Source organism: Rattus norvegicus, chromosome 14 (assembly GCF_036323735.1).
Source record: "Rattus norvegicus strain BN/NHsdMcwi chromosome 14, GRCr8, whole genome shotgun sequence".
In the NCBI taxonomy this organism is placed as follows: domain Eukaryota; kingdom Metazoa; phylum Chordata; class Mammalia; order Rodentia; family Muridae; genus Rattus; species Rattus norvegicus.
Genome location: NC_086032.1, coordinates 76698837 through 76711597, shown reverse-complemented (window position 1 = coordinate 76711597; position 12761 = coordinate 76698837). Strand labels below are relative to the sequence as shown.

At 49.9% G+C, this 12761-nt stretch overlaps 1 protein-coding gene across 1 annotated transcript; it reads left to right on the top strand.

The window, feature by feature from the left end:
* The first annotated feature begins 8253 nt into the window (after positions 1–8253).
* On the top strand, positions 8254–11354 carry Drd5 (dopamine receptor D5). Its single transcript, NM_012768.2, has one exon. It carries the CDS (start codon positions 8530–8532, stop codon positions 9955–9957), a length of 1428 nt encoding a protein of 475 aa, NP_036900.2. The 5' UTR covers positions 8254–8529; the 3' UTR covers positions 9958–11354.
* The last annotated feature ends 1407 nt before the right edge of the window (positions 11355–12761 follow it).

Genomic DNA, 12761 nt, shown 5'->3' with positions numbered 1-12761 from the left:
TCATGATGCAGTCTCCTTGATGAAAGAGGAGATGTCAGTAGAGGCCAGGGGTGGCATCTTCTGGAAAGGGCTCGCTTCTCTGCTCAGGTGATGTGTATGGAGCTGGATGGCCCCTCAAGGAAGTGCCTGGTATGGTGTGGGATAAGACTTGAGTCTAGAGGCTGGGTTTCAGCTGCTGTGGTATCACTTCCTACCCTCAGGGTATTCTGGTGTCACTGTGGCAGTAGAGGTCTTCACAGAGAGTCATCAAGTGGCTTGAGATGGCACCCAGGCTGCCCTACACGTAATCTGCCACGAGGAACCCTTATCGTAATTCTGAGTATAATTCTGAGTGAATCTCAGGGGTAGCTGAGTGGCACTAGCTGTTTCTCTGCAGATGGGCAGCGCTGATCTCAGACAGCCTGCTCCGCTGTTTCTCCACACCATCCAGAGAGCCTGAGAGACAGCAACCCATGTGCCAAACCTGACTATTGTTTAGAACCTGTAAATGGGAAATGGCACCCAATAGACAGGGCTAAGCTGATGGAGTTGTGCTATGTCACCCTAAATGGAGTCAGAGGAGATGGTGTGACCCCTAAGACAAAGATGCCGGTTAAGGTGTCACAGGTGAGGGAGGCCAGCTGCTGGTGGAGGCTGGGCAGGGCAGCAGGGACACCTCACGTAGTTTTCCGCTCCATTTTAGCCAGCAAGCCTCATTCTGATGGTCCACACCTCCAAGATGCTGACATGGCACTGGTTGCTTTCTGCCTCTGAGAGAGTTAGGGGAGCTGCAGGGAGCCAGCCTGACCCCACCCCCTCTGTGCCTCAGACACAAATAGAAATGGCAGAGAGGTGAATTCGGGGACTGTGATCTGAGTTTGTGCTCAACGCAGGGTGACCTGAGTCATGAATCAAACCATTTGTGACTCAGGCTCTCTGCAGCGTGGGGGTGACCCCAAAGACATGCGTCCTCCAGGCTGGCCCTGCCCTCTGGCTCTTCTTTGAATTATGTGTGTGGGTTCTCCTGACTTTCTGAGCATTTGAAGTTCTTTGGTGGTCCAAAGGACCTCTTGGCTCCTCACTTCGTTCTCCCGGAGGGTCCAATTCGGGAGCAAGAGCTCCCTTAGCATCGGGACATTGTCAAGGCCTAGATTTGCACCTCAGCTCCACGATGGCCATGCCAACTGACTACTTGGAGGGCCTAAAACTCAGTGTGCCCATAGCCAAATTGAGAGTCCCCTCTGCTCTCAGGTCTCCCTCCACAGGGTGAAGCTCAGGAGCTGTGGCTGCTGTCTGCTGCTTCTGCCTCCCACACTTCCTTCTGTTATGGCTTCCCTGCTATTCTCCCTTGCAGTGCCTCGGGTTGCCCTGGCTCACGCCCTCACCAGTGCAGCAATTCTTTGACTCCTTGTCCTTTTGAGAACTGGTACCCTCCTGATGTCGATGTGGGCAACTGTTCTATGCTGCCCAGTGTTTCTTATAGCCTTTGCCTAGAAGTCTGTTCAAGTCATTTGGTCTTTTAAAACTGATGGGTTCTCCTCATCCCACTCCAACTGGTCATAGGAAACTTTTTAAAGTTTTACAGTTTGGGTGTGGGGTTCTCTCACTTTCTTCATGAAATTTACTTCTTTTTGTGCAATGATAAGGATTTCTTTTTTGGGTAGGTAGTTATTCCATAGGAAGATGCCACTGGATTTTTGCACATCGATCTCATAGCCTAAGTCTTCGCTTGTTAGAGCTCATAGGGTTTTTGTTGCTGCTGTTGTTTCGTTTGTTTTGTTTTTTAGTTTGCTTGTTCATTGTTGTTGTTGAAGTCTTTGGGGTCTCCCCCAGTAAGACTGTGTCATATACAAATAGGAATAATTTTACTTATTCCTTCCTAACCTGAATTTTTTTTTCATGTCTAATTGCTGTTGGTGGTGACTCAAGCTTTGTTTTGAGCAGAAGTCGGAGGGTTGACTAGTGATGGCGAGCATGGGCATCCTTACCTGGCATAGATCTTAGCAGTAAGCGTTCAGCACCTCCCCATTGCTAGCGCCACATGTGGGTATGGTGCCCATGCATTACATCACAGCGTTGGGCTTGTGTGCTGCCGGAGTGCAAAGACGGCGGCTGCCTGCCCAGAGTCGTGGGAAGGACTGGGCATAGGTACAGGTTTAAGGACAAGTATAAGCTCCCCTCCATTCAGGAAAGAGAGAGTAGAATATTTCAGTTAGGGACAAGAGCAAAGGTAGAGTTCAAAGACTCAAAAGGAGAGGGCTGAAAACTGACAAAAGAGGGGGCCGGGTGATTGGGGAGCCTTGTGTGGCTAGAGTCGAGGCTGGGAAAGTGGGAGGTGACTGGTGGTTAAGACGTTTGGGGTTAATGAGTAAATTTTATTGATTAAATTAATGATAACTAACAGGTCCTAAAGAATGGGGGTGTGAAGAAAGTCACATGTTTTTGAGAAATGTCATAGTGGGAGAGGACCAAGTGGAGGGCAGGCACTTATCCACAGAAGACACTGGACAATGGACAATGGTGACTACAAATGTATCCAGGACCCAAAATAGAAAACAACAGAGGAGATGAGTGAGGGTTTGGCTGTCAGTCAACTTTGGGTTCTATGTGTTAAGGACCATGTATGGGTAAACACCGGCCCACAGTTCCATCCACAGCTCTAAGTGAATGTGGGGTCAGGATGGGCTTGCTGAAACCCCTGTACCAAGAAAAAGGCAAACACCGGGAAGCTACTACCCCAGAAGGAAAGACATACAGAGCAAACAGAACCTGACTCCTCGTTGAGGTGAAGCTTCTCCTGCTGGTTGCAAATCATTAGCGGGAAATACAGCTTGTAATTTTCCAACTGTCAAGAACCCAGGTCAGTGTGTTACATAGCATTGTTGTAGCACAACTTGACTGGGCTAGACATTTGCCGTTTCCTAAGGATAGCCTCTTATTTTCCCACGCCACCCTTGCATGGCATAGTAACATTCTCATCTAAAGATGGAGGCTCTCAGAGGTCAGTAGCTTGCTTACAGTTTCAAGTCAGGTAATTTAAAAGAAGGGATTGTACCTCAGATGGCTTCATAAGTCTATGCTCCTTTCTACACCGTGCTGCACTGTGAATGCACCAGACTCCTTTTGTTGGGTCCAGGGTAGAAGCCGAGAAGGCTAACCTAACTTCAGAAGCTTAAAATTGAATGCTTTACTTTTGAGCACACAGGGGAGTGGCCAGTTTGGGACCTGAACTGAGTCCCCAAAGGGAGATTATCCAACATTTTTATGGTACGGGAACACAAAGCAAGGGGGATAGAGTGGGCTGTTGCATTGACCTTATGAAAAGCCATATGTTACAAAGTCCTATGAAATTTCCAGGACTCTCCATGCCTCTGACTGGGGTGAGCCAGAGGTGGCCTGCCTTTTTCAGAAGACAAAGGAGCCAGGCTAAGGCAACACAGAAGGCTTCTCTCCTCTTTTCAGAACAAGCTCCAGGTGTTTCAAGCTGAGTGAGTTGAGGGGCCGGGGACTGAGTCCTCAGGGGTGAACCCTACTCTCTTTGTCCTGTCAATGTTGAGTCATGATCTTTATGTCAGGGGAATAAATCCACTTAAGACACTTCTTCATCAAAAGAAGAATCAATGGATTCCCAGACGAGCATTTGAATGGGGAGACCACCTTGTGCTCGGGTGCTCAGTGAAAGTCCTGAATGTGGAGTTGTGCAGGATCCAGCTGAGGAGAGAATCATTTCCCACACTAGCCTCTGAGGGCGAGGTTCTGGTTGGATAAATGCAAGGGCTTATAAGCACTTAGCTGTTTGGAACTAGCCCTGACAGCCCCAGTGAGGCTGACTCCTAAGATTCAGAGACCTCTGGTTTTCAGCTCTACTCCCCTAAACTCTGGTGAGAAAGAGTCAGGTGAGAAACAGAGGTAGCCATGCATGCACTCCCCTTCCCCATTTAAAGTCCGGGTCTCAAGACACTCATTGTGGCCTCAAACTCACATCGAAGGCAAGAGGATCATGGAACATCTGTGACAAAACATGACTAAGGCCACTTAGAGAAGAAAGGTTTTGTTTGAGGTTAGGGCACCAGAACAATGAGACAATCATGGCAGAAAGTATCAGACATGGTGTCAAGAGCTGAATGTTGAAGGCTACATCTTCACCTTCAAACACGAAGCAGTGAGAGTGACCTGGAAATAGCACCAGTCTTTAAACTCTCAAATCCTGCCTCCAGTGACATAATTCTTCTAGGGAAGCCATTTTCTCTTTAATCCCGTCCCACCAGCAGCATCAACCTCCACAACTTCTGCTTCTCCTGCCTTCACTCCTGCCTGCTGGGATGACAGGCCCACATCACCTTATGCAAGTAAGTGGCATGGTGGTTCATGCATGCTAGGCAAGTGCCGTGACAACCCAGTCACCTCTCTAATCAAACTATTGATCAACCAAAGCTGGCATAAACTATTGCATGTGGAAGGGGCCTGCAGAAATGCACACCACACCTCCTAGGCTATGTGTTCTGACCCTGTAGATAAAGTCTTCACCACAGAGGGGAAGCCAAGACGTCTTCTGGATAGCAGACTACACCGTGAGAGTTTCAGAAATCCTTTCCACACTTAGGTCTCTGTGCCTTTGCATATACTGCTCCCTCTCCTAGGCATGCCCTAGTTCTGAAATGCTGGTGAATTCCACCAGCTCACCAGTTGTGCTGTCCCTTCCTGTCTGCTCAGCCCACCCTGTCAGCCTAACAGGCACTCAGGCAAACTCTTGTTCTCATGCCCCTGGGCAGTCTTTGCTCACCAGCTTTGCATGGGTGAGCTTTTTGATGGCAGATGGCATCTGAACCTCTAAAGACACCTTTCAGTCAAAAGAGATTTATTGGCTTTTACAACTGCAAAGACCAGGGGGTACGACTGAATTACAAGATATTCTCTTTCTCTTTCCTTTCTCTCTCCCCTTCCTCTCTCCTCTCCTCCATCTCTCTGCCTTTCTCTCTGCATCTGTCTTTGTCTTTGCCTTTCTGTCTTTCTGTTTCTGTCTGTCTCTGTCTCTCTCTCTCTCTGTCTCTCTCTCTCTGCTTCTCTCTCTCTCTCTCTCTCTCTCTCTCTCTCTCTCTCTCTCTCTCTGCTTCTCTGTCTCTCTGTCTCTGCCTCTCTGTCTCTCTTTGTTTCCCTTCCCCCCATACCTGGTCTGACCCGGTCTCTGCTTTGCTCTGTTTTCTGTCTGAGCCTCATTCTTTTCTACTGCAAATATGGAAAAAGACTGTCTGTAGAGGCAAGCCTCACCCCAGTCCTCAGCCTAGCTTCTTAGTGGAAGGACATTCAGCTCCTCTCTGCATTGTTTGTATGCTGGGCCAGACAAGCAGGCCTTATGATCTGTTTGTGGGGCCATTTCTATACCTCCCCCATCATCGAGGCTGGAAAATTCTGCTTGGCAAGTGGTGCTTCCAAGATCATGACAACCAGCCTCAAGCAGAGGTGATTATGGCTAGAACAGACTGGAATGTCTGAGCCAGTCCACCCTCAGCTGGCAGTTAGCGCTGGCTGTGTTCTTGAGAATTCAGTTGTTCCGGAGTTCAGGGGAACTTCATGCAGCCTTTCCTCATGGCTCACACTTCTGATGGTGGGTAGGATGCCCTGGAGAAGTAGAACTGAGTTAAGCTCAGACCGTAGTCTAGCTGCACGCCTTCTCAAGACCTAGCCGCATGCTTTTGACTAGAACCTGGCACCCAGCCTCCACCTAGCAGCAAGGGAGTCTGGTGCCATCGTTGCTGTAAAGGATCACAGTGATGTCTGTCCAAGGACAGCTGGAGCTGACTCTCATGAGAAGGGTGATAGGGACTGCCATGAATGTTGCAGAGATGGCCATGTGCATCCAAAATGATGATGGTGTTAAAAGGGAGAGGTGCGGATTTAAACACCAGTCATCTGGTGCTTAGAACACAGTTCAGTGTCTTCACCATGGCAACATGGCTCACGCCCTTCTCAGTCTCACACCTTTGCTTTCTCTTGGAAACTGTGCTGTAAGAACCCTACTGACCTTTGTGCTTTCTTCTCAGGCAGGCTCATTCTGCCTCTGGGCCTTTGCATCAGCCTGTCTTCTCTTCCAGAGTGATTGGCTTCACCCAATCTTGCTCATCTTCCTTATTGGCGAGAAGCAGTTTGTGCCTTCAGTCTAGATACTCTTATTTTGCTTCCCGAATAGCACTTAGCACAAACCAAAACTGCCTTACTTTGAAATTAAGTTGTTATGACGATTAATTTTTGGAGATGGGGGTTGAACTCAGGGCCTCAGGCACGCTAAGACTGTGCTCTGTCACAGAGACATACCCTCAGCCCAATGAGTATGTCCGAGATTCTCCCCGTCTCTCCCAGGCCTAAGCAAGTTCTATAGGTTGTAGCTGTGTCCCTGACTCGAACAGCGGTTTTGTGGACATGGAGAAACAGAGTGTGTTGTTGATCTGATTCTTTCTTGCTTCACTATGCAAACCTCTTCTCTCTATGATACACATGGGCTGTACCCCTCCCATCAGCAAGTGCCTGGGTATTGATTAGTGGAGCTGCAGATTTCTAAAGAATGTGAGAACAAATATAAATTTGTTCCTCAAACATATACCATATCGCAAGCCTGACAGCTCATGGATATCCATATTCTGCATGTATCTCATCCATCTGTCTATCTATCTATCTGTCTGTACTAGAACCTCGTATCTAGTAGTTGCTCAATAAATAGCTGGACTCTGAGCCTATTTCTAACAATCATAGTTCTTTCCCAGCATCATGAGGGGTTGCTTTCTAGGATGTCAAGGTCGTGACAGAGGTTGACTCGGGTTTGGAAATCCCCATCTGACCCATCTGAGCTTTCTGATGACTGATCTTTCTTTAGAGTGGTCCTGTTGCCTTCTCAAACACAGGTCAAATTCGGAGGAACCCCGGGAGAAACAATAGGAGCTATGGGTAGAGACAAGCAAGCATAAACTGATGAGCCATCCTACCGATATGCCTGGCCAGAGGCCCAGTCTCATAGGGAACTGTTGGGAACTTCTCCGTCAGGAGAAACCATGCTAGAATCTACCCAACCACAAAGCAGAAAGAGAACTCTGCTTGTGGTTGAGCGGGGAGGGGGTGTAGGGTGGGACCAGGGCAGTTCAGCACCTGGAGGCTGGGATGGTGACACCATAATGAATTCAGAGACAAGGCCACTGGTGGCAGAGAGGAGAGGCAGGAGTGAAGGGTGACTGTCCAGTTTGTGCTCTGGCACTGGGACAGGTGATCTGTCTGTCTCCCCCAGCAGAAAGCTGGGAGCAAGATTAAAGGTGCAAGCGTATTTTGACGTTCAGAAGCAAGGACTCCGGGAGCTGCTCAAAGCGCAAGTGCTTCTGGGTGGAGGGCAAGCAGCTGAAATCGGAGGCCACACCTACAGGGGAAGGGCAACCTTCAGGTGCTTGCTTTCTTTCACTCCATCTGAGCTCAGGAAGACAGGAGCATCTTGAGAGACTTGTGTGTGAGAGGTGTGCGAAGGCCAGAGAACACCGCTCTTTCTCTATTCTTTCCCCACAGTCCCTCTTTCCCTCTCCAGTTTGGGTTCTTACAGCTTCCGTTTCTGTGAAACACACTGAATCACCAGCCTCTCCCCAGCCCACCCCCACTTCTGTGAATTGAACATGTCTGAAATTAGGAGGGAGGAGAAAAGTGGGTGGTCTTGTGGAGGCCTGTGTGCGACTGGAGTGCGAGAGGAGGAGGTGGGATTAGGGGCTTCTACTGTCACTGATCACCTTCTGGGTGACTCTCCCAAATCCTTGCGCACCCAGGAAGGAGACCTTTTATCTCTCCTTCTGGGAGAAGAAAGCAAGGATCAGAGAAACTGAGTAGAGAATTCAAGGTCCTATGACCCAGAATAGGGGTTCGGGATACAGTTGTGACTTCGAAGGCCACTCTCCTATCCTCTAAGTCTCTGGTTTGTCTAGAGGCCTCTGGATCTCCTCCACCCAGAAGTGTTCCAGGAGAGACACCAAGAGAGGTGTTTGGGAGAAGCTAATTCATGGGTTTGGGGCAAGGGTGTGGCACTGGGTTCACTCTCGGACCTGTGTGTGGCCTCTAAAGTTGGAAGAAGACATCAGAGAGTCATGAAGCTAGGAAGCAGGTGGGAGGGCGCGCGGGCTGCAGAAGCGTGGCTGATAGGGGCGGGCGCGCGGGACGCGGCAGCCACCGCGCCAGAGAGATCGCCCGGTGCCCGCGACTCCGGACCCCGCCCCCGTTGGCGGCCGCTCTGCGTTTCTCCGACTCGGAACCAGACACAGCGGCAGCCTCCGGTGTGCTGCCGACACAGGATCTCAGACCCGGCGGCCCGCGGGCATCGGTCGTTTCTGGTCCCATCTTGGGGACCAGAGGTGCGCAAGAGTGTTACCATTACAGGATCCTAAGCGGTGCACGGTGAGCGCTCCTCGGGTCCGGGGACGGTCAGCTGCAGGGCCCGGAGCACCCTCTGGGGTGCCCGATGGGGCCTTCCACGGGGCGCAGGGGCGAAGTTGGGACCGCAAGCAGAGAGCCCGAGCTACTCAGCGCGACATGCTGCCTCCTGGGCGCAACCGCACGGCTCAACCGGCAAGGCTGGGATTACAGAGGCAACTGGCTCAGGTGGACGCCCCAGCGGGCTCTGCAACCCCACTGGGACCCGCGCAGGTGGTCACCGCAGGCCTCCTGACTCTCCTAATCGTCTGGACCTTGCTCGGGAACGTGCTAGTGTGTGCTGCCATCGTCCGCAGCCGCCATCTGCGCGCCAAGATGACCAACATCTTCATCGTATCCCTAGCTGTCTCAGACCTCTTCGTGGCATTGCTGGTCATGCCCTGGAAGGCTGTGGCTGAGGTGGCTGGGTACTGGCCCTTTGGGACATTCTGCGACATCTGGGTGGCCTTTGACATCATGTGCTCCACTGCCTCCATCCTGAATCTGTGTATCATCAGCGTGGACCGTTACTGGGCTATTTCCAGACCCTTCCGCTACGAGCGCAAGATGACCCAGCGAGTAGCCCTGGTCATGGTGGGCCTGGCCTGGACCTTGTCCATCCTCATCTCCTTCATCCCGGTCCAACTCAATTGGCACAGAGACAAGGCAGGCTCCCAGGGCCAAGAGGGCCTGCTGTCCAATGGGACACCCTGGGAGGAAGGCTGGGAGCTAGAAGGGAGGACGGAGAACTGTGACTCCAGCCTGAACCGAACCTACGCCATCTCCTCGTCACTCATCAGCTTCTACATCCCGGTGGCCATCATGATCGTGACCTATACGCGTATCTACCGCATTGCGCAGGTGCAGATCCGGCGGATCTCCTCCCTAGAGAGGGCAGCTGAGCATGCTCAGAGTTGCCGGAGTCGTGGAGCCTATGAACCTGACCCCAGCCTGCGAGCGTCCATCAAGAAGGAGACCAAGGTCTTCAAAACCCTGTCAATGATCATGGGGGTCTTCGTGTGTTGCTGGTTGCCTTTCTTCATCCTGAACTGTATGGTTCCTTTCTGCAGTAGTGGGGATGCCGAGGGCCCAAAGACTGGCTTCCCTTGTGTCAGCGAGACCACCTTCGACATATTCGTCTGGTTTGGCTGGGCCAACTCCTCTCTCAATCCCATCATCTATGCCTTTAATGCAGACTTCCGGAAGGTGTTTGCCCAGCTGCTGGGGTGCAGCCACTTCTGCTTCCGGACCCCAGTGCAGACGGTAAACATCAGTAATGAGCTCATCTCCTACAACCAAGACACGGTCTTCCACAAGGAGATCGCTGCTGCCTATGTCCACATGATACCGAATGCAGTATCCTCCGGAGACAGGGAGGTGGGAGAGGAGGAGGAGGAGGGGCCTTTCGATCACATGTCTCAAATCTCTCCAACGACGCCAGACGGTGACCTGGCTGCTGAGTCTGTCTGGGAGCTTGACTGTGAGGAAGAGGTTTCCTTAGGCAAAATCTCACCTCTCACCCCCAATTGTTTCGATAAAACTGCTTAGAAACATTCTCATGGGCATATACAATGGTGGCCATATTTCCAAGCATGCACAAATACCCACGTGCGTACACACACACACACACACACACACACACACACACACACTCCCAGTGTGCATATGCTTTCTGTAGTCCTGCTGCATAGAAACCAAACTATTCTTAGCTGAGAAAATGAACCGAGGCTGTTGGAATAAACTCAGACATTCTGGACAAAGAATGTTCCGTTTAGAGATGAGAAAGTGGAGCCTGGACCTTTAAGAGTATATACTTCAACTTACCCTTTCTAACAAAGATTTGTTCTGTGACTTGCACCTGGGTTGCTTTTTAAATGACAGGTCTGAGTGGCAATTGTTGGTGTGGGCTGTGACTTTCTAAAGATGTAGGTCTGTAGCCCTGTGCTCTGGCAGCTGCTTTAGTGCAGTTGAGGGGTCTTTCCTGTGACTGGGGTTTCTTTCTGATTTGTTCTGATTTTTTGTAAGCTCACAGTACATTCGTTTAAGGCTGGGGGGGGGCAGTCACCTTTGCTTTGCCAGTTGGTGCTGCGTGTTGCTCCTGGAGAAACCACAAGTGCAAGTGCTCTTGAAAGACACATTTATTTTCTGGGCAGCTTTGCTTAGGGAACACACAGGACAAAGGGCCTTGAGGAACTTCTGACTTCTTAGCTTCCCTTTCCTTAGTCACACCTTCAGAACACACTCAAGGCTAGTTTCTCCTTCACACATGAGATGCGGGATTTCCCTCAAGCCTGAAACTCGATGAGTTTTGTTTTGTCTTTTGGAACTGTCTTCTGGAATTACAGGAGACAATGGTTCTGCTTGCTAGACAGATAGTCAGGGTTCATCGGAAAGACCACCTAGCATAGCAACCCCTCTTCTCCATCTCTCATCTGGGGGGTTCCAGAGTGACATGGGTTCTGGAAACCACATTTTCTAGGGTCTTTTAGATGTGATGTGCTCCGAAATGCTTCAAAACCAAAATCCTGCTTTGAAGCCGATGATTTTCTTTGCAGCCAATAGCAAATGGAATGAACTTCAGCCTCTATGGGGAAAGCCAGAGGTAACACATGACTGGATGAACTTATAGGGTGAGGGGCTCACGGAGGAGCCCACGTGTCTTTTTGCTTTCCCAACCTGCACTGAGTACAGCAAAGTGTTCTTTATTCCGTTATGATTTCATTAGACACAAATGTAAAAAAAAAAAAAAGTAGCAAAGGAAACGAAATGTGCATATGTTAGTTCCTACACGCCCCTGCTCCAAAGACGGGTTCTCAAGGACAGTTCAATCAATTTTGGTTTCCTTATGGATGACTGTATTATGAGTCTTCTGAACAGCCGTGTCTTGTTCCCTGTAAACTGTGTAGTGCCTGCCACATCGTGCTTAATAAATGTTGGTTGAATGACTCATTTCTGGAACAGTGAGGCCGAAAGCAGACCTTACTGAGTATATTGAGTCCCAGGATCTTTGTCAAACTAATCCTGGGATCTGAGGTCTACGTTCAGGTTTTGACTTCCTGAAAGCCCACAGCTGAGCAGATCATCGAGATACAGGGCAGGGGCTGGGAAATGTACACCGTGTCAGCATTCATGAGGTGGGTGCACGATCCTGAATGAGCCTCTGGCCTTCTCTGGGCCTCCTTTTCTGGATGTATTTGTAACTAGAGGGACCTGATCATTAACTTTGAAATTGTGTTTCATGATGTAGAAGATCATAGGTAGAGTCTGGGAGACACAACAAATTCAGGTTCGATGCTTATTTTCCCTCTAGAGCTCGGGAGAGCTTTTTCTGAACACCATGAATCCCAAGTGTGCAGACAGCATTTCCCAGTGTCTTTGACCTTGAGAATCCTTATTGGCTGGAATTCCTCTTTCTCTCTTTCTCTCTCTGCAGACCTCCATTACAGCACAGTTCGAGAAACTTGGAAAATTAAAAGAGTTAACAATTCTATTTTATAGAACAGGTTGTGGTAAGCTAACATGGAGGCGGGGGTGTCTCAGTCTAAAGAGGTCTGTGTTATAAGAAACCCATTTCATGAGGACTGTGGAACCCTCCCTTCTCTAAGTCATCACTTCTCCGGTGTTTCTACATCTCATGTGCTCAGCACGGTTCCACACTGGGAATACAGTCACTTGTCAGATTCCCTGCTGTCTTGAAACCTAGCATTAATGGGTTCAGGTAAGATCATATTGCACTGCCTTAGGCCATTGCTGCTGTGACACTCATCAGACAGTGGTAAAGGCCGTGACACACAAGAAAAAGAAGTGGCTACATTTAGGGTTATCAGGGGTGGTGTTTCTGAAGATGAAGGTCTGGGTAGAGGCAATGGCAGGTGCTAAGGTCTGGAAATGAACTGTGCTCTGCCAGGCTGGAGAAGAGAAAGGAGTCAGTGTGGCTTGGAGACCATAGATCAGGGTGTGTGTGCGCGCACGCGCCAATGTTTGCAGTAGTCAGGGTCCAGTGATTGCATGGAGCTTGTGACTTTCATGTCCCAGAGCAGTAGGTGCTTTTGTTAGGCCATTTTACAGATGCAAATGTGAAGGCATTAGTAGGTGAGGCAGCCTACCTGTGCCCACACAACTTATGGATAGCAGAATGAGACTGGAACCCAGGCAGTCTGGCCATGGGGGTCTTTAATCACCCTCCCCTCTGTGTGTGTGTGTGTGTGTGTGTGTGTGTGTGTGTGTGTGTACAGGTGTAACTGTCTCTGTGTTTGGGGATCAGAGGCTCACATTGTTGGAGTCTTCCTCCATTGCTTCTCCTAACTTAAGGTGAGAGAAGGTCTCTCACTGAAAATAAGAGCTGATTTGAC

Excerpts from the sequence above, each read along its gene's own strand:
- Drd5 (NM_012768.2), top strand. The coding sequence starts at position 8,530 with ATGCTGCCTCCTGGGCGCAACCGCACGGCTCAACCGGCAAGGCTGGGA.